We start from the raw sequence: 22,239 nt of genomic DNA on the forward strand, positions 1-22,239 counted from the left end.
AGTAATTTCCTTTGGGGAGGTGGGATTGCACAATCAAACTCTGATGCGGACCAAAAAAGTGAACTCTGGTCCGCCTAAATACCTAGGTCTTGGTTCGGTTGAAGTGAACTCGAATGCAGTGTGAATGCAAGCGGACCAGAGACCGTTCCAAAAGCAGGAAGTGGACTACAGCGCAGTGCATTCTGTGTAAATACAACCAAAACAAACACACATTTCTCATACCTCATACAGAGACGTCTCAGCCGCCTTGTGTGAAAAACAACATTCTCCATGGTCTTCTGTCTCATCTGCTGCTCATTCTGAGTCCACTGTTGAAAAAGGACAAAACAGAAACCCTAAAACCGCTAAAAATTTGACGCCACTCCATTTTTGTTTTTATTTCCAGAAGTGTTTTCTTCAGATCTCCTGATGCATGCTCATGTCTTCTTCAGAGGTTTTTGTGTCGTTTCCTTCAGCAGTTCTTGGTGCAGCGCCACCACAGGCGAGGGGGGGGGAACAGGTTGAACGCGAACCGCACCAGCTGAAAATGTAAACAAACGTTCCAAATGTTGGTTCCCAATCGAACAGAGCCTACCGGACTATCAGCTGTGGAAACGGCCTAAATTTATTGTAAAGCACAATTCTAATATATAAGGTGTCATGATCTAAGGCAATGTGTTCAACCTAATGGTACTTCTTCCAACTATTTACCATAACTGTCAACAATGGTGTAACACAAGTCTCAGTCTCAGGACCCATCAACTTCACAATCTACACAAGTAATGTAGGTCAGATGATTTCTGATGCATCCTTACATTTCTATGCTGACGATACAGTTGTTTATTGTCGAGAAATCAGTTGCTAAGGTTTTCCAGCTTTTACAATCTGCATTCGGCATCATCCATTCAGATTTGTTCTGTCTCAAACTTGTGCCAAATGCTGATAAAACCAAAGGGATGTTGTTTTCAAACAAGAAGTTGGTTCCAGCAGTCCTTCCTCCTATCTTATCTACGAATGGTGTTCCTATCGAGTTTGTCGATTTTTACAAGTACTTGGGAATCTTGGTTGATGCACATCTCTTATAAGCCTCATGCTGAAAACTTGGTAAAGAAATTGAAAGTTAAATTGGGTTTCTTTTCCAGAAATAGATCTTGTGTAATTCTGAACCTTAGGAAATGCCTTGTAACTGCTACTCTCCTTCCGTCCATTGACCATGGTGACATTATTTACATGAATGCTCTTACAAGCACTTTGCAGGTGTTGGATGCTGTCTATCACGATGCGTCAAGATTCACAACTGGCTGTAACTACCATACCCATCATGGCACTCTGTATTCACTGGTCTATTTGTCGTCATTAACTTCACGCAGACTCTCACACTGGTATATTTTCATCCTTAAATCACTCCTTGGTCTGCTGCCTTCATAGATCTCCTCTTACATGTCACTTTGTCAGTGCAGCTACAGCGTGCGATCCCAAGACATCATTACCTGCCGTATCAGTGCGGACCGAATTTTGCAAAAGGACCTTTTCTTACGCTGCTCCTGTAACACCTTACATAAAGATCTGAACTTGTCAACTTTGACCTCTCCAAAGGAATTTTAAACAACTGTTAAGTTCAATACGAAAATCAATGTAGACATGTTCCTGTTTTTCATATTTTACACTGTTTTATAATGTAGCATTTTTTTATGTTGTTTTATATCACTTCTTTTATTTACGTTTCATTTTATATGTTTTTATATGAATGTTTATTGTTGTGTACCTCTTCTGTGGTTTTTCTTTAAAACAGGTCTCTTGTAAATGAGTCCTTGTGACTCAATGAGACTAACCTGTATAAATAAAAGTTGTATGTGTACTACAATCTGATAGGTCAGGGTTACATGTGCCACCTTCCATTTTTATTCCAACAGCATTTAGTGTCCGTAGTGATGTAAATACACGGACTTTCACTGGCCTTTCAATAAAAATCCTGGCTTTTATTTTGTTGCATGTGGCCCTGTAGGCGTGATAAACGGCACAGATTGTTGGCTTACAAGTTCATTTATCAGTTCACGCAGTGTTATCCTTTTACAATCCGGGCATCTGAGGCCATTTAAAACGTTCTACAAGGGATAAGTCATCCAATCTGCCTGTTTTTTATCAAAATGTGGAGCTAGGTTAAAGTGAGGAGCTTTGATCTGAGGCAGAACCTTATTAGGCACACAGAGTCCAAAACAACACACAGATGGAAAGCATTAGGTATGTTGGCAAGAAACTAAAGTTTCCCATTGTACTGTGAATTAATAAATTGCAGTAAACATTAGGTTTTCTGCTGAGTTTAACTCATTTGAATGCAATGAAGAAATTGCCTCTGACCCTGCAGGTGCTAGAACTGCGCAATTATTCTTTTTTTGTTGTTGTGAAGTTCACTTTTATAGGACTGATAAAAGAAGAGGAAATGCATAACACAATTTAAATGGTGATGACATAATCAATAGCTTACTGGTGCAGGGGGGTACACCAGGGTTCTGTCCTGGATTCACTCATATTCATGGAAAATGATTAAGAAATAATCTTCAAAACTTTATTAAAGCAACTGTTATGTGTATGATGGTGTTCTGGTCAAGTTCTGCTCTGCAATGACATTAAAATAGGCTGCAACAAATTTTGGGGAAGAGGTATGCTGCCCAGAGACACCACGAGGTGTGCAGTGACCGGGGATCGAACCTGGGATTTTCGGGTCCAGAGCCGGCTGCCCTGCCTCTACACTTTCTCCAGTTTTATCTTCTCTCTATTGGCTCCCTGTCAAATTCAGAATAGAATGCAAAATCTTACTTCTAACCTACAAAGCTCTCAACAACCTAGCTCCATCTTATATTACAGATCTTATTGTTCCATATTTTCCTAATAGAGCTCTTTGCTCTCAGACTGCAGGTTTACTTGTGGTTCCTAGAGTTTCCAAAAGCAGAATAGGAGGCAGAGCTTTCAGTTATCAGACTCCTCTCTTGTGGAACCAACTTCGAGTTTCTGTCCATGAGGCTGACACATTGTCTACTTCCAACACTAGACTTAAGGCTTTCCTTTTTGATAAATCCTATAGTCAGGGATAGCTTAGTTTCCTGAGCTATCACTTAGTTATGCTGCTATAGGCTTAGGGTGCATTCACACCTGTTTATTCCAATTTAATCAAACTCTAGTCCGTTAGCCTAGAAAGTCCAGTTCGTTTGGGGAGGTGTGAATGTGCAATTGAACTCTGATGCGGACCCAAAAAGCAAACTCTGGTCCGCCGAAAAACCTAGGTCTCGGTTCGGTTGAAGTGAACTCTAGCGCAGTTCGAATGCATTGTGAATGGAAGCGGACTGGAGACTGCTCCAAAAGCAGGAAGTGGACTACAGCGCAAGGCATTCTGTGTAAAAACAACCAAAACAAACGTGCATTTCTCATACCTCATATGGAGCGTTTCAGCCGCCTTGTGTGAAAAACAACATTCTCCATGTTCTTCTGCCTGATCTTCTGCTCATGCCGAGTCCATTGTTGAAAAACGTTTGTTTGGCACATGAGCCACAGACAAAGCAGAAATCCTAAAACCACTAAAATTTGACGCCACTCCATTTTTGTTTATATTTCCAGAAGTAATTTGCGCTCAGTTACTTACTTCTGGAAAAAAAAAAATAATAATTAAATGGAGTGGCGTCAAATTTTAATGGTTTTAGGATTTCTGCTTTGTCTGTGGCTCATGTGCCGAACAAACACTTGAGCTCAGTCGGAATAAGCGGAAGATAATGGATGGAAGTTGCGCTCAGTGTCTTCTTCAGAGGTTATTGTGTTGTTTCCTTCAGTAGTTCTTGGTGCAGCACCCCCACAGGCGGGGAGGGGAACAGGTTGGCTCGACTGACTCAGTGCAGTGTGAATGTGAACCACACCAGCTGAAAATGTAAACAAATGTTCCGAACTTTGTTCCCCAATCGAACCGAGTCTACTGGACTATCAGGTGTGAAAACGACCTTAGACTACTGGAGGACAAATTGACCTCATTTCCTCAAATGAATAGTTACAAATTAATACTTACAAATTAATATTTTGTATTTGTAATTATTTCTATCCTTAACATGTGTTTTTGTCTTTCCTCCAGTAGAAAGTACACCTGGACCTGCCATTCTGTGTCCATTTCTCCTTCCTGTCCTCTCAATCCCCAGCAGATACACATGGTCGTTTGTCCTGAGCCTGGTTCTGCTGCAGGTTTCTTTATGTTAAAAGGGAGTTTTTCCTTTCCACTGTTGCCTTTGTGCTTGCTCAGGATGGGAGACTGCAACAAAGTGAAGATTCAGTGCGTCTGTTGGCTTCTTTAGATAGAGAACTTTTCCTATTTGGCTTTTTATGTCAGTGAATGTTTTTCAGAATCAGTTTATTATTGCCATGTCAATGAACGAGGTTCACAAACTAGGAATTTGCTTTGACATAAGGTGCGACTAGTAATAAAAGTAAAATAAAGTAAAAATGAGAACATTACATAAGACATAAGACCTGTGTACACCCACAAATAAAGTAAAATTCAAAACATAACATAAACATGTGTACACCCATACAATAGAAAACAATAAAAAAAAAGTTTAGAAAACAGTACAGATGGAGTATTCAATTATAATACAGATGTAATGTGACCAAAGCAGAACAGTACAAATTTTGTACAGTGCCCCGAGACAACTTCTGTGGTGAGTTGGTGCTAAATAAATAAACTGAATTGAACTGGACGAGTTTTGTTTTTCTGGGTGTTAAAACAACTAGTGGATTCTTGGATTCACATAAACCCATGTGAATTATTTTGCATATTCAGTAGATTCCTTGAATTTTTGAATTCCTTTCAAACAGCAAACTTTATGATTACAGAATACCAGATACCGTCCAGCTTCTAAAATGCTCTTCAGTCTTCATTTTATTCTTGGACTCGGTGTTGGTTCAGTTTGATGGGTACCCATGACTAATGGAAACCTTTCCCATCTTGAACAGTACGCGCTCTTACAAAATATAGTTTAAATCATAGGGGCTGAATTTCACTGAGACCACAAAGACTGCTCAAGAAAACCCGTTTCATAACTGGCAACAGAAAATAATTTCTTTTTTGGGTCCACATTAAAGACACAGCTGGAATTTTTTTCTTGAAGCAGCTTCCATTTAAACCACGTGTCAATGCCATTTAATGAAAACAGTCACTCCCTGGGTGTGTTAGCATAACGATTGCCTCAAGACTAGTGCAAGTAAAAAAAATAAAAGTAAAGCATCTACCCGAATACAGAACATCAAACACATCCGTACACACTATATTTGTTACATAGTGATGTATAAACATAGAAAACAGTAGTGGAGCGTGGAAATGACCCATGCACTTTTTTTTTTATCTGCTTCATGACCCTTGAATATTTCTCTTCCTGTTCTGACCACAGCACAAAGGGGAATGTTGTGGGTTTCCTCATGAAGTTGCTCAAGCATTGAGCTACAAAAACAAAAAAATAAACTCATTTAGGCTGACTCCTCCAACAACACAAGCAAGTTTAGTAGGAAAAAGCACCAAGACATGATGATTCAGCACTAGTCAAGTTGTGAATCAAACAAGACAGCAGCCCGTGAAGCCCTTTCACCTCATTCGTTGGCTTTGATTTTGTAACATTAGCTTCGTGGAGCAAAGGTTTTTTTTTTTAAGTCTGCGGTATGAAACCAAAGCATTACACTGCAATATAAAATAAAAACAGCAGCAAATAAGTGGTGTCAGACCATATCCGCCCCGGCATGTATGATTCATAAAATCTATTTTGATTTTGAAAATGTTGAAGCCTACACTGAAACACCAACTGAAGAATACTAAGCTTTCTTTGTTGGAAACTCTCATGTGACCACTTTAGTACACAGCTTAACCAGGATGAGTGGCTTCAAAACTGCCATTTACTTTTCTACTTTTGGACGACAGCTTCCACGTCTGCATGTGCACAACTACCGAGACCCTGCCAACGTAAACTCACCAGCTTTAGACTCGCTGTTCCACGGGTTTTCACTCCAGTCTGTTAGGTCAGAGTCGTAGTCAGAGAGGTTTTATTGCCATTCCAGACAAGTACACGTTGAAACGAAACAGCATTTCACAGGATCACGGTCCAGCACAGAACATTACAACACACAGGGCAGATACACAACAGTACAATAAATACAAACAGACCTATAATAAATACAAAAGGACATCTAACCTTCATTCAACCTTTATTTATACAGGTTAGTCTCATTGAGCCTCGAGGACTCATTTACATGAGAGACCTGCTATAAACAAAGAACACAGCTGCGGTACAGACAACAATAGACAATCGTATAAAAAAGCATATAAAATTAAAAGTATATAAAATAAATTATATAAAAACGACTAAGCGACGTAAAATACTAAAAACAGGAACATGCATGCATTGATTTTTGCCATGAACTTCCCAGGTGTTTAAGATCCCTTAGAGAGGTCAAAGTCGACAACTTCAGATCTTGTTGCAAGGTGTTCCAGGAAACAGGAGCGGAGAAGGAGAAAGTCCTTTTGTCAAGTTCGGTCCGCACTGAGGGGACACTGCAGGTAATGATGTCTTGAGAGCGCACGCTGTAGCTGCACTGACATGTAGGAGGAGATGTATGAAGGCAGCAGACCAAGAAGTGATTAAAGATGAAAATGTACTGGTGAGAGAGTCTGCTTTAAGTTAATGATGTCCAACAAAGTCCATGCTCAATGATCCAGGGATAAAATCCAAAATTTTTCAGTCAGGTCATCTGGACAGTTTCTTTTTTTGTGCTGAAATGTTTCACCTTCGATCCAGAAGGCTTCGTCAGTCATCAGTGTTTTCAACCAGTTTGACAAGACTGTCAACAAGGAAGAGGGTCGGCAATGGAGGAGGGGCGTACCAAAGAGACCATCTAATCACAAGCAGAACTGGTTTGTTCCATTTTGGAGTAAGCTGTTGGAGGAAGAATCCGTTTTGTTGTGCGTTTCCTTGACTGATGAAGCCTTCTGGATCGAAGGCGAAACATTTCAGTACAAAAAAAAGAAACTGTCCAGATGACCTGACTGAAAAATGTTGGATTAATGATGGTATGGTATGGTATGGTATATAGTTTATTCATTTTAAAAAAGTACAAAACAATTCCATAACAATATAAAAAAAAGATACAAAAGATTTAAAATGAAAGGCAGCAGAAAGAAGAAAAAATCTTATTATATCTGCCCCTTTTTACAAACAATTATTTCAGACATAATAATCTTCAAGTAACCAGTTGATGACCAGTTAACCAGTAAAACCAGGGTGCAGTGATGGGTACGGTAGTACCTAATCTAATCTAAACTTTATCTAAACATTCTACTCTAAACAAGTAATTAAGAAACAAGACTAGAGACACGTGTTGATGGTACACGAGGTAGAAACATGTTCTGATAAGTGGTTAGCAGTGTATTTAGCAGCAGAGATTAAAAAAAAACTGAGTAAGGTGCAAAAATGCAAAATCTTGAGCAGATTGTGACATTTTTTCATTACTTGCACGTTTTTGCAAACAGTACGACACAGATTTGTAAGGTGGTGATAAATCTCTGCTTTGTTAAATGCCTCTTAAGAAAAATGGTGTTCAACAGTTTTTGTGTCCTTTTTTTCCCCCAGCGTGATGATTTGTCCAAATTAGGATAAGTTTTTCATCTTTCCATCCAAGTTTACACCTATAACAAGAGATTGTGTCGTTTTTCTTCTTCTGCTCATTCTTGCAAAGTGTGAACTTCATCATGGTTCATGCCACGGTTGCGTAATACACACATTCAAATACATTCACTAAATTCTGACAACATGGTTGACTAGAGAGCTGCTGGGCCTTCAGTTACAGAAGACACTCAGAAACTATGATTTGACCTTTAGTTTCGTGATGTTCGTACAGAACAAGGGTGAGATCTTGTAAATTGTGGCCGATATAATTTGGGTCGAGGTGAGCGATGAACAATGTGCACAGCTTGGAATGCACTTATACAAATGGTACACATAAAAACGGTGCAACCTAATTGATTAAGGAGCTTAACTGATTAGGCTTTACTTAATCAATGTAAAATTGGTTAACATTGATTAAGTGGAGCCTCTGCACCTAATCAATGTTCCAGTAATTTTTAAAAATTAGCTATTGAAAATGCATGAGCACATCTGTCCGGCGGCTTAGTCACAAACACTTTGAATTCAGTCACACTGCAACAATTTTTTATTTTTTATTTTAAGTTTTGAGTCTCTAACCTGCAGCTGGCATTCACATCCCAGCTGGATGTCCGTCAAGAAACATCATCTATGACCACCTCTTACACTTTTTAAATCTAAAATTGGGTTTTAATTTCATACTTCATTAAAAAAAAACTACATATTTATGATTTTTAGTCCCATGATAAGGTCAAAGTTTATACCAGTCAGATTTAAAGATGGCTCCTCTCACACTTAACCAAAGATCTCCTATAAGGAGCTAATACGAGTTCGGTGAATTACAATATAACTGTGACCGTAACACAAAAAGACAAGCAGCTGCCTCCAATAGTTCTAAGAGCTTTGGAAGGTTTTTGTCATCTGAAAGTGCCTATATTTACATTTTATGGGGAAAATGAGGAATTTTCTGCATAAATAGACATAAAAAGAAAAGAAGTGCTCTTAAATGCGACCTACAAAATACTTTAACAGAAGTGTGCAAAATAAAACAAAGTGAAATGCAAACCTCAGACTGAACCAGCAGAAGGAAAATGCAGCCAAGTCCGTTATTTATGTGTGATGAAATCTCGTGTGTTGGTTCTTAAAGTGCATGCAGGATAATGTACGACTAAATGGCAATGCTGCATCTTGGCAAAGGGACAGAAATCGTTTAATAAATATGCATCAATCAGCTTTAATCAGAAACTTAATCAATGTTTCAGTTATGAGTAGATTTATTCCAAAGATTTTCTTTTGGAAGGTCTATTTTTATGTTCAGCATGAAAGAAAAAAGGTCTGTTTTAAGCTCTGTATGTGTCAATAAATAAATTATAATTTGGAATTAAGACACCAGTAGTCAAGAGGCTCATACGATTCATTAATGAGCTCAATAAACTGTGATTGTATATGTTTTTAAAATCCCACCTGTCTAAAATGAAAGCTTCAGCTGATGGTCTGAAGGAACTCAGGTTTAGAGGAGATGAATCTGTGGTTTTCCAGGACACCATGAATAAAAGCATGCTTGTGGTTCACAATGGAGGTGGGCTGCAGCCTGAGGAGGGGGAAGGGCGATGCATTCCTCCACTGACCTGCTGTTTGCAGCAGATATTAAACAATAACTGCTCCTTTTTGTGAGACTTCAGCAATAATGATCAGGATGAGGAGCTCCACAGACACGAGTTCTGCTTTCACAGAAAATGTGTGAACAAAAAGCCCCTTTAATTGCATTTATGCAGTGAGGAGAAAACAAACAAAAAAAAAAAAACCAAGCATTTTATGACACTGAAAAAGTGATTCGGAGTGATTACCTTGAGGAGCAGCAGCAGCTGATATACATCATCTTCAAGAATGTATCGCCTTTAATTGAATAAACGTTAATGTTATTGATTAAATGGTAAACGCTTTACCTCAATATGAGAACGGTAAGTCTACAAATTGCTGAATTCAGAACAAATCTTTAAATTGAAAATTAAAAGCAGCCATGAACAATAAATATCTTACCTGTTGTAAATTCAGTAGCTTTCTGAACGGCCTCCGTTTGAAGAAATAGTTTAGCTCTGACCAGAATGATAAGCCACTGGCTCGTTTATTTACATCACTGTCATTTTTGCATTACAAAGTTATTTACATGAAATTTTATGGAAATACACAAATAGCAGCAGCAGCAGTTTTCTGTAGCATTTCCACTGCAGATTGAAGCACTTTTGCCAAAATTAGCATTATATTGCTACCAAAATAACTATATAATGTGAATTGAAGATAGAAAAAAAGTTAATAAAATAGCTTTTGCATAAACCAATGGTTCTTAAAGTTGGTGTTGGGGTCACGAAACACCAAAGCCGCTTTGCTATTGATAAGTGCGACTCCACTCAGCTCTCGTCTAGTTCTTCCTAGATGTGATTTGCCACTGCGACTCGTTTCCCTGCTCTGTGGGCGAGATCCTAACAGGTCGAGCCACTCTACCTGTCGTGGTCCTTAATCCTTAATCGCCCTATAATCTGACTTCAATTCATTTAGCTTACCTGGCATTGCTTATAAGTCCGGGTGTAGCCATGTTGCGCCATCATCTCCGATATCTCTCACTAAATGTGCTCATTTCTTGTGGCGCTGTCCGTCATCACAACGAGGAAGTGGAGGTTCAGATTAGGCTTGTTGCGATAAACAATAAATCAATTAATCGCACTATGAATGAAAATTATCAGCCTCGTTTTCATTTACCGGCTTTGTCGTTTCTTCGTGTCTCTCTCTTTCTTCTGAAGACACGGCTCAACTCCGGTGCTCTTTATTGACCCCTCTCTTTCTCTTTAAAATACATTTTAACCGTCCAAAATCACATTTTTGAATCGCTAAAAGCAGCTAAGCTGAGAAGCTAAGCTACGAGTTAAGCTAGCAGATCGACCTGGGGGTGGGGGGGACCTCCGTTTTGTCAAAGCTCCAAAATTCATGGTTGAAACCTGCGCCTTTGTGTAAAAAGTTGTTTTTCTCTGCAAAAAGAAGCTGAGAACTTGTTTACTGACTTTTTTATTAAAAGCTCCGTGTGAAAAATGCTATGAGCTCAAATCACCGAGCGTCAGCCACGTTACCATGTCACGTGTAAAAGTCTAAAAGAGACGCTACTCAACTAGCCATCCTTCGGTTCAGTCTTATACTGCCACCAGGTGGTCAAAAAAGGTACTACACACCAAACAAAATCAACATTTCTTCTCAAATTTGACAATTAATTATTGTTAAATTTCAAACAAGATTATCGTTTATCGCAATAATTTCTGAGACAATTAATCGTCCAGCAAAATTTGTTATCGTGACAAGCCTAGTTCAGATGTCGTTTGCAGTTTTGCTGGGCGGGTCATCCCGGGACGTAGCTCCACTGGCCAATTAGTGTCTGCTTTCGTCAAAATGGGCCCCCCTGAGCAGCCCGCTTGGAACCTCTAACAAGATGGTCCCATAAACTGGGCTGAGTTGGGTTGGGTACCGACAATGGACAGGCCCTTAACTAGTGCAGCGTGGTGCAAAGCTCCACAAGTGGGGGGGGGGGGGTCTTGAGAAAGTCTGTGGAAACCAAATTAACTTTAAAAATGATTGAAAACAGCATTTCAACAGCTGTTCTCTAAAAAGAAAAAATGACCATATATATGCATAAAAACCTTTATAATGTTTAACAAAGCCCCCTTTTCAATGGCTTATTAGCAAGTTTTGTATATTTTAGCAAATTAGTGCAGGTCACAAATCTCTGCAGGTCAAAAGCGGAAAAGTTTGTGAACCACAGGTCATGTGTGCACGTTGTCGTTTTGACTGAAACATACAAATGTGGATAGCAGAGTGCTGTTTGTGCTGCTCACCCTTTTTCAATATGTAGGAGCAAACCAACGACATCCTTGGTCCAAATGAACATTAAAGTATCCACTATGTTGGATGCAACTGTTTTCATGCTTGCAAATAATGTATCCGAGTACAAGTTTGTCCTGTTTACAAATCACGACGCTGGCCAGTGACCTGGCATGAAAACTACAGCAGATTCAACAGCGCAGTCTAAACATGTTTGTTTTTCATGTTAACATGCCAAGAACATTGGAAAAGGCTAACATTTCCAGAGATTGTTCACTTGTACCAGTGTTTAAAATGGTAGCAATCCGTTTTAATGTCTAGCCTTTAATGGTCAAAATTAAACATCAATCCTCCAGACTGGGGTCATTCAAAAACTATCTGCAACAGGTAAGATATTAAGTGCTCATAACTTTCCTTAGAAACCCCACTTCATAAGATTTGAACCATCCCTTTGAGTTGAAACAAGGAAAAATGGGTTTAGAGTCTACCAGCCCTGTTTAGTCCACTTTAATCGAACTCTAGGCCGTTTGTCTAGAACGTTTGGTTTGTTTGGGGAGGTGTGAATGCACAATCGAACTCTGATGAGGATCAATGAAGTGAACTCTGGTCTACCTCAGGGTGCATTCACACCAGCCCCGTTGTCCCGAACTCTAGCTCGTTTGTCTAGGAAGTCCGGTTCGTTTGGGGAGGTGTGAACTCGCCATCGCTCTCTGTCACGGAACAAAACGGCGAACTCTGGCCCGGGCTAAAACCTAGGTCCGGTCCGGTAGAAGAAAACTCGAGCGCGGTTCGAGTACAGTGTGAATGAACGGGCACCGCGCCGCAAGCAGGAAGTGGACTACAACGCCGGGTAAACAAACACGCATTTCTCTTACCTCATACGGAGCTGTCGGCAGTTGTGTGAAAAACATTCTCCATGGTCTTCTGCCTCGATATCTTCAGCTCATGCTGAGTCCACGAAATCCTAAAAACGCGAAAAATTTGACGCCACTCCGTTTTTGTTGTATTTCCAGAAAAAGAAGCAGAAGAAGTGTCTTCTTCAGAGGTTTTTGTGTCGTTTCCTTCAGTAGTTCTTGGTGCAGCGCCACCACAGGTGAGGGGGGGGGGGAACAGGTTGCCTCATCAGTGCAGTGTGAACGTGAACCACACCAGCTGAAAATGGAAACAAATGTCATGAATATCGGTCACTGATTGAACCGAGTTCACCAGACAGGTGTGAAAACACCCTTAAAGGGGGAGGGCTCAGGAAGCCTATGTGCTGTTTTCCCAAGTGACTAAAAAACAACTGGAAACGACTTCCGAACATCTGCACCGCCACGTTTTATGACCGTGCTCCTCCTTACAACCCAAAACAAAGATGTGAGCAGCAGATTGCAACATTTCTCCCTCCTGAAGTTCTTACTGAGCCACGTGGGCAGGTGCTGATAACACTTTCAGGTTAAAACATGATCTGCAAGAAATGCTTATTTAAATAAATAAATACATGCAGATTGATTTTATTCAGCACGAGCTGCGTTTTATTGACGAGCCTTCACATAAAACTCGAGCTCAGGAGAGATTGCATCAGTTAAAGAAAGGGCCTCCTTGCTGGCGCAGACTGGGGGGGGTGGGGTGCGCGCGCGCGCCGCGGCGCACACTGGGAGGAGAAAAGGAGGAAGGGGGGGTTCGGGAACCGTCTTTGTCCTCAGCCAGTAGTTGAGCTCACACAACTGGAGAAGCTCGGAGCCTCCTGTGAGGAGAAGAAACGTGAATGGGGTGATATTTACCGGAGGGCTGCTTCAAGAACCGACAGAACTTAACGGAGACAGAAAAACAGCTGAAGGTAAAAAAAAAAAAAAAACCCAAACGTGGCGGCTCCGGCAGCGCCACAACACCCATCCTCAACAAGCGATGCTTTTCATGCTTCACATGTAACTCTCATTATTGTAAACTGTAATAAACGGCTTTAGTTTTGTGTTAAAGCAGCTAAAAAAAAACAACCAAACAGCTAAAAGTGCGTAAATGTGTCTTTAAACGCCAGCTGAAGTTTACGCGCACAAGCTGGTGCCAATCAGAGCTGATTAAATCCAGAAAACGGCTCTCAACATGTAAAATTATTATTATTTACTGGTTTATTCTGACCAAATTACGTCATTACCTTTTTCATTGTGGTTTTTCAATTTGTGTGTTTGTTATAAAGGAATGTTCTGGAATCCCATCCTGATCCCCCTCTTTAATTAAACCCACACACTATCCTTTGAAACATGTTTTTTTAAGTAGTATTTTTCATATTTTTATTTAAATTTCTTTTTATATGTAATTTGTGGGTATAATATTACGTAGCACGAGCCTGTGTCGTCATTTGGCACGAGACATATTTTCCCCTCAGCATGCTCTTCCCAATGGGTTTACTTCTTCTTGTTTAATTAATGGAAATGCAGAATACTAAAAAATTAAACTAATAATTTAGTCCATTTTTATGATGACTTTCACACTGTTTGAAATATTTGTCTTCCAATATAAATCCAGTTTTTTGTCTGAGGGAATGAAGGGCGGATCGGATGGAATCAGATTTTCTGAGTATTTTCAGCACGTTTGTCCAAACGTAAGCACTCACTTAGATCATCCTTTTAGTTTTCCTTCCTCAGACCAGGGGCCCCTCGGCCACAGGGCTTCGGCTGCAGAGGGATTAACTCTAACCCATCTCCCAGATGTTAGGGGATGGGGGGGCACAAAGGCCCCTCTGTTCTGCAGGGCTGGGCCAAAACTGAACCTCTGCAGTTTGGAAACGGACTGAAAAAGTGTCAAGTGCCACAAACGGGTCCATGCTGCCTCCGTGGAGCCACTAACACAGAAGAGGTTTGGAGAAAGTGGAAAAGATGGCGCTGCTAAAATGGAATTGTCCACATTTTTAAAAAGATCTGTTTTCCAATGCGCATTTCTGACTTTCTGACCTGTCAGGAGTTCAGATAACCTGAGTGGGTTCAGGAAGAAACGGGTACAAAGTGGAGATGTGGGGAAGAAAAGCTTTAGCTGCCGGGAGGTGACTTTAAACTTTTGTCACCTCGCAGCATGTCGGACTCTGGTGATGCATTAATTTATCCTTAACCTTCTTTATCCCAATTTAAACTGTTCTACGTTTTATTTCTTTCATTCAATTCAATTCAACCTTTTCTTTATACAGGTTAGTGTCAATGAGCCACAAGGACTTATTTACAATTTACTTTTATTGCTCATTTATTGCCCTTGCTTGGTGATCTAAGCCCTAATTTGAACCAAACAAGTAGAAAGATCCATATCGGGTCCCTGATGTGCAGATGTCTGGTCCGTGTGCATCGTTGGAAATCAGAGCAGCTAATGATGAATATACAAACACTTTTTTGTGTTTTGGTTAATAAATAGCGCATTCTTAATGCTTCAATAAGTCAACGTGTTCGCTTAAACTTGGGAAGAACTTGGAACATTTTAAAAAGAGCCTTGTTGGTTGGAGCTTTTGTTGCGTCTTGGTACGCACACAGGCATGGCCAATTGCTGATTATTTGAAAAGTGGCAAATATCACCAACTAAATCAGTCCGTCAAACATCTGGGCTCTGGTTAGATCATAGGAATATACACTAGGTTAATCAGTGGCTACAAAGTCTGTGTAAAGTGTTTTTTTTTTTAAAAACTGCAAAAGTACAATATGGGGGGAAAAGGATCCAGCACCTATGGTGTTGTAGAAATCTCTTTTATAGCACGTGGCCTGAAATGTAAAACTTTAAAACCTCCTTATGAAAAAGAATGTAAGCCACATGTCGGATCAAACTGGAGTGGGGGAAAAAAATCCTGTTCTAATCAGCAGTTATTAAGGTCAGCATCAGATTAAATCCGATTCTGCATCGCTCTTTAAAACAGCATTTTGACTGGAACTGACATATTTTGGTAAACAACATGGCGTGACCTGCTACAAGAAAACGAGGACGCCTCGTCTCCCTCGCTCTTTGTGCGATCCTAAGACTCGAGATGACTCAACAAATTGTGTCAATTGGGCGGCGGCGACGCTTATTAAAATGTTTTGCGTTCCAGCTCCAACCTCGGGTGTGTGGTTATGTGGAAAATTGACCATAAATTAAAGAGTTTTTTTTTTTTTTTAGTTTTGCTCTTTAAAACCAATCCGTGCATATTTAAAGTGTCTAAACTGAGTATGAGCAGAGTTTAACAGTCTGCCTGAATCCTTTTTTACTCTTCGCATAATGGCAGATGTGTTCTCAAGATTTGTTTGGAGTCCTAAACAGTCCAGCTGCTAAAACCCTTAGTTGTCCTGTATGGTGGTAGTTTGTAAAAAAGACATGTAAAATTGAAGAAAGTCAGCAGAAATGAGCTGCATGGAGTTAAAAAAAAATGTTGAGCAGAAAGATAAATAACTTGTTGTTGGCCTGGGAAATAAAATGTGTTTTTTGGCCATCGTTGTGATCTCTTAGGGGAACTTCCTACGCACACTAGTTGTGATTTATCCATCTTGGCAATACGTCTTGACACGTTTCGCAGGTTAAATCCAAAGATAAAAAGGCTCTTAACTGACCCGTTTACTAAGATCCCCAAAAGTTAACTACGCCTCTGCTTTGAGTATCAGGTTTTTGAAGATCTTGCAGCCTCCATGACGTTGCGTTGACGCACGACTGTTGGCACTCGCAGCTTAGGCGTGTGCAGGTAACGATCCAGAAAGCTGCAGATTTACAACAGAACATTTGTTGCGTTTTCATTACCAAAAGTCGTCGGAGTACGGTGTTGACTAAATGCAATCAGTTGGGTGGAGATTGGTGGAGCGATGTTTCACCACTTCTTGGAAGGGCGGATCAACAGGAAGTTAATTGTTTGGGGTTTTTTAGAAATGTGTGTTGATGTTTATTGGCACAGAAGGAAAGTGGCGTGTGTGCTCCTAATGAAATGCAAACATTAGAAAAATGGGTTAGACTGGTAAAATACTGATTATGGATTTGGTAGACTGGTCACTGGTCAGTGCCACGGTCTTTTAATCCTCTTGAGCCCAGGTTGTGTCAGGAAGGGCGTCTGGCTTAAAACTAGGCCAGATGTCTCGTGCTAGTCGACTCGCTGTGACCCCTGCAGTGGGGAGCTGCTAAAGGACGAGACCTGAAGATGAATTTCATGAATAGGCACTAAATTAACTTTAATCCTCTGTGGTTTTAAACAAAGGTGACTGTCACACATCAGAATCCCGGGGTTGAGATGGTGTAGAGGTAGGGCAGCTGATTTGGGACCAGAAAGTTGCAGTGCAACTCCCTGCCATGCCCACATGCCACGGTGTCCTTGAGCAAGACGCATAATCTCTTAATTGCTCCTGGGTGCTTGCATATCTGCCCAGTCTCCACCTGGGTGTATCTCACGTGTGATGGGTTAAATGCAGAGAACTAACTTCATCGTTGTATGGGAACATACAATGATGACACATAGATGGCACTTACATTTATCTCTGATTTTTCTGTCGCAGGTCAGGTTTACTTTGTCATTCCAGTCAGATTTAAAAGCTGTGAGATGAAACGGTGCCTCGCAGCTTGAGTCTGTACCGAACGTCTCCAAACAAGACAGACTGATTCAGTACAAAGAATGCGCTACTGGCACAAAGTTCAACCAGTACCAGTCAGATATGAGCTGTCAAAACAAATGATCAGTGGTCCAACGTGTTTTTAAAGGAGGAAGCATGTGCGAAGTATCTCTTCAGATTACACGTACCCTTTCACACATTTTTAAACGTTCACTGATACTGTGCCTTTTTGACTTGAACTACAGCAGTGTGGTTTTGTAAGAGTGAATCATGGTTCCTTGAAGTACATTATGGGTTTAGTCACAGATGGTGTAAAACCACAAGAGCCTTTTTTAATTTACGAGACTTTAAGATGCGAACAGCGTTTAAACGTGAGTTGGTGAAAGTGTCAGAGCAGATTGCACAAATTCAGCTGAGTGACTGTTTTGCAAGGACTGACTGTTTAATCGCGGCTCTTAAGTTGGTAATTAGTCGCAAATCGGTTTATTTTATTTAAATTCTTTGCAGAATAACAAATCTTTCCTGGTAGGTTAAGAACATAAATCATTCAGAATTTCAGTCTTCAGGAAATGTTGCCTCAACATGCCTCTCTCAGTAGGAAGTGTAGTTTCTAACTGGGATAATTGTATTGTAAGTGTGTAGCTCTACCTTGTGGCCGTCTTATATAATCACAGTCGAGGCAAAAAGTGCACTTAAATGAATGCAATGTAGTTAGTACTTTGCAAAAGTCATGGGTAAGTTCTTGTTTTGTTATATTTCACCTCAAATGAGCCAGAGTTTTGTAACTGGCTTATCTCTGTGGGCCACCAGTAGAATCTTAGACATTGGACAAATGGGGAAAATGGAGATGGAAGTCCATGGTTTAAGAAAAGTAACATGTCAGTTATCCAACAAAAAAAGTTTTTTCTAAATTTTTATTTATTTGTTTGATCGGTTTTCATGATGTTTGTAGTTTGTACTTTCTAAGACCGAAAGTTGGACCCCTGCGCTTCAACATGCGTGCGTCCTTATTTTGTCAGTGACCCGTTTACTGATGCAGAAAACTGGGAACATTGTCTAAATATTTCCTTTTTCTCTCCACAGGATTTGACCCTGTCCCGCAAGCAAAATGAGCTGGAGCTTCCTCACGCGTCTGCTGGATGAGATTTCCAATCACTCCACCTTTGTGGGTAAAATCTGGCTCACCCTCCTCATCGTGTTCCGCATCGTGCTGACGGCGGTCGGCGGAGAGTCCATCTACTACGATGAACAGAGCAAATTTGTGTGCAACACGGCGCAGCCTGGTTGTGAGAATGTGTGCTATGATAATTTTGCGCCTCTTTCGCACATTCGCTTCTGGGTGTTTCAGGTGATCATGATCACCACACCGACCATCATGTACCTCGGGTTTGCTATGCACAAGATCGCCCGCATGGACGACGATGACTATGGTTCTCGGCACAGGAAGAAGATGCCCATAGTGAGCCGTGGCGCCAACCGGGACTACGAAGAGGCGGAGGATAACGGGGAGGAAGATCCCATGATCCAGGAGGAGATTGAGCCAGAAAAAGAAAAGGAAGTTGTTGTGGAGAAGCCCAAAAAGAAGCACGATGGCCGACGTCGCATCAAGAGGGACGGTCTGATGAAGGTCTACATTTTTCAGCTGCTATCGCGTGCCGTGTTTGAGATCTCATTCCTGTTTGGGCAGTACGTTCTTTATGGGCTGAAGGTGGAGCCATCGTACGTTTGCCAACGCGCGCCGTGCCCGCACTATGTGGATTGCTTCATCTCTCGTCCGACTGAGAAAACGATCTTCCTGCTCATCATGTATGCCGTCAGTGCTTTGTGCCTGCTCTTTACCATGCTGGAGATCCTCCATCTCGGCATCAGTGGAATCCGCGACTGCTTCTGCACGCCACGACCTCGCGCTCCTTCCCGCCACTTGGCCCTAGGCAGCCAGAAATCCTCCATGAGCCGTCAGCCATCGGCGCCTCCAGGTTACAGCACAGCTCTGAAGAAGGACCCATCTGGAAAAATGGGCTTCAGGGATAACCTGGGCGACTCTGGTCGCGAGTCCTTCGGGGACGAGGCGTCGTCTCGGGAGCTGGAGAGGCTTCGCAGGCACTTAAAACTGGCCCAGCAACATCTGGATTTGGCGTACCAGAATGAGGAGGGCAGCCCGTCGCGCAGCAGCAGCCCAGAGTCAAACGGCACTGCAGTGGAACAGAACAGGCTAAACTTTGCCCAGGAGAAGCAGAGTAGTACCTGTGATAAAGGTAATGTTCGTTGTCATTCGTGCTACTTTCATTATATGTTATTCAGGTGAGATGCTTAACTGCTCAAATCCTCTTCACAGGTCTTCGTGCATAGGCTCGCAATCAGTTCACAGGAGGAGCAGTGAGGACAAAAGGGGAAATGAGCAGGGAGTGCGTGTGTGTATGCGTTTGTGAATTGGTCGCCTGAGGTGGATGAAGACGGCCCGAGCCTTCCAGTGTTGCGGCCAGCTGTGGTCGAGCATCAAAAAAAAAAAGAACAAGAAGTGACCGTCTCAACTCGGCAATACTTGAGGCGACAGCCTGTCTGAAGACCCGAAGTGCTTTCTACCTGCCGCCGTGGATCAAGAATGGTTGACATGGATTTCTCCCTCAGGGCAGCTATATTTTTATACATATGAATATTTTATCAGGACCATCGAGTTATATTAATTTTTCTTCTGTTTTAGTTTGTGAATCTCAGTTTTGCCTTGGATTTAAACTGGAACTTCTTTTTTTTTTATGTTGCGTTTTCAAAGTAAGACCAAGCCAGTTTATTTTTGTTATTTTAGTTTTACACTTTGAGAGTGGGTGACAGCAGGGACATGAATAAACAAAGGTTAAACAAAGCATCTCTGAATGAAAGTTACTGGCCTTGTTGTCTTCCTTGTGAAGACTCAACAAGGTATCACAAGGGCTTATTGATGCCGCCCCTTCACTATTTATCCTTCACACTTCTGGGACCTGTACTATGAATCGGGCAGCATGGGGAGCTATTGGAATTAGCATGCAGTGGAATATGGACTGATTACCTGCTCTGGGCCAGTTTGCTCCGTTAAAAATATCGGCCTCTTGCATTCGTTTAAAAATCAAAATCCTCCGGTTTTTCCTGATGAGCATCCACAAGTCCCAGATTCTCAACAGAGGGGTCATTTCTTCTGAAACTTGCTCATCTGTGGCTAAAGCTGATGTTGGTGGTCCCCCCCACCCCCCCTTTTTTTTTTAAACCTATCCAGCATTAAACTGTTCTTACAGATGTTTTTTTCTGCCACTTCAGAACCAGACTACTTCACTGCATTCCTTTTTTCATTTTTTTTTTTGTACGTTCCTTTTCCAAAAGTTTAAAATTCTACAAGCTGCACCCCTGATTGAGCTCTTGCCTTGTTTTTGTTAAGCTTTTAATACCCACACTTGGACTTTCTTATTCTTGGCTGCTACATTTTTTTTGCCTTTTTATATATTTAGTAATGTAGTTATTGTCGTGAAAAATATGCAGCCATTGATCCATATTTGGGATTGGTCACGTGGCGCTGACGGCTTTTTTTTTTGTGTGTGTGTGTACTTGTATTCATGACTCGTAATCATTGTTTTCGTGCTGTAGTCGGGGTTGGTTGAGCCTGGTTGTACAATATTCAGGCTATGGTGAACCTACTTCACAGTACAGGCCTTTCGATGGTAACTGGAACACACTTGAGGCGCCTTTTGTCCAAAGGAACAAACCTGGGTAATGCTTGAAGAAAACAAACATGTAACTTTTGATTATTGTCTTTTTTTTTAATGTCTGATACTGTTTAACTTTCTTGTTATGCTCTTTTTGATGTGGCAGATTTATTTTATTTCAATGATATTCATAAGTCTCTGTTACCTGAGACTGGATTTTGAGAGTGGACTGGGTGATCTGAACAGGATTTGGTACAGTTTTAGGTTTAAGAGCAGCAGTTTTTCATTCCATGCTTCCTCGTTGCTCAGTTTCTAAGGTACCATTAGGTGTTTACTTTTTCAGTTTATGCCCGTTCAGTTATGAGTTGAGTTTATGTCCTGAAAGTGCTGATTTCTGTAGCTGTTTGCTCCAGAATTTAAACGATGGTTACAAACTAATCAGTTCAATGTGAATTTAATGCCTTGAGTGCACTCTTTAAGATGCCGACTTTTTGTATTCTGACACCCACAGTGCCATTTGTACCAACTCAAATACTGTCATCTCAGATATTTTTGGCCAATGTTTTTGTACTTTTTTATACTTTTGTATTGACTAGTACTTTGTGATTTAGTTTTTAAAATAAATTTTCCAACTTGTTCATGTATGTGGTCTTTCTTTGGTGTATTGGCTGTTGGGACATTGTTGGCTAATGTTTGATATGCATTTACGGAAAACGGACGTTCTTAAGTTAAAACTCAAGCAGGTTCTAAACATTATGCCTTTATTGCTCCATCAAATTAGATATTTTTAAATAAACCTAAGTTTTGTGGATGCAACAAGAGCAAATTCAACTATTGTTGTTTAGTCATTAATTTACAAAGTTTATTTGTGTGCATTACAATATAGAACAGTCGGTTTGCTTCATCTGCTAATCACGACTTGAATACGAAGGGTTATTATAGGTTTCAATTAGTGTTCATCATCCTGACCTTTTTTTTTCTGGGCGTAAATCCCTTTTTTAATGATTTGTTCTGGTATCGGATGCTGTTCAGCAGGAAGGATTTTTACTGAAACCTTTTTACTTTTGGACATTTGTTATGATTGATAACCATAGCAAGGTGATTTTCTACAACCAAGAGCAGCTGATTAACATCTCAAAAGCTCAATATCAACTACAGCCCTGAATTCCAGATGAGTTGAAAAAGGAGATGCCGTGGATGCATTTCCATCTACCTGGCGGCGGTGCTTGAGTACTTGACTGCCGAGATCCTGGAGCTGGTGGTAGACGTGACTCGTTACAATGGAAAGACCGGGATCATTCCCCAACACCTGCAGCTGGCTGCAACGACAAGCTCAACAAGCTGCTGGGAGGAGTTCTGCCCAACATTCAGGTGGTCCTGATGCCCAAGAAGACTGAGAAACCCACCAAGTCCAAGTAGACAGATAAAGGTCTGCAGCCAGTTTCATCAGATCCGCTGTAAGACAGACCGCTACAAGAGATCCTTCCTGCCCACAGCCATTAGCATCTATAACAACTCCAATGAAACCAGGATGATGAGGTA

General features: G+C 41.0%; 1 protein-coding gene across 1 annotated transcript; it reads left to right on the plus strand.

Annotated features, from left to right (window-relative positions):
- Positions 1-13,175: 13,175 nt before the first annotated feature.
- On the plus strand, positions 13,176-21,249 carry gjc4b (gap junction protein gamma 4b). Its single transcript, XM_037686853.1, has 3 exons — positions 13,176-13,326; positions 18,110-19,281; positions 19,362-21,249. Exons 2-3 carry the CDS (start codon positions 18,135-18,137, stop codon positions 19,373-19,375), a joined length of 1,161 nt encoding a protein of 386 aa, XP_037542781.1. The 5' UTR covers positions 13,176-13,326; positions 18,110-18,134; the 3' UTR covers positions 19,376-21,249.
- The last annotated feature ends 990 nt before the right edge of the window (positions 21,250-22,239 follow it).

Source organism: Nematolebias whitei, chromosome 13 (genome assembly GCF_014905685.2).
Source record: "Nematolebias whitei isolate Nwh7 chromosome 13, NemWhi1, whole genome shotgun sequence".
NCBI lineage: Eukaryota > Metazoa > Chordata > Actinopteri > Cyprinodontiformes > Rivulidae > Nematolebias > Nematolebias whitei.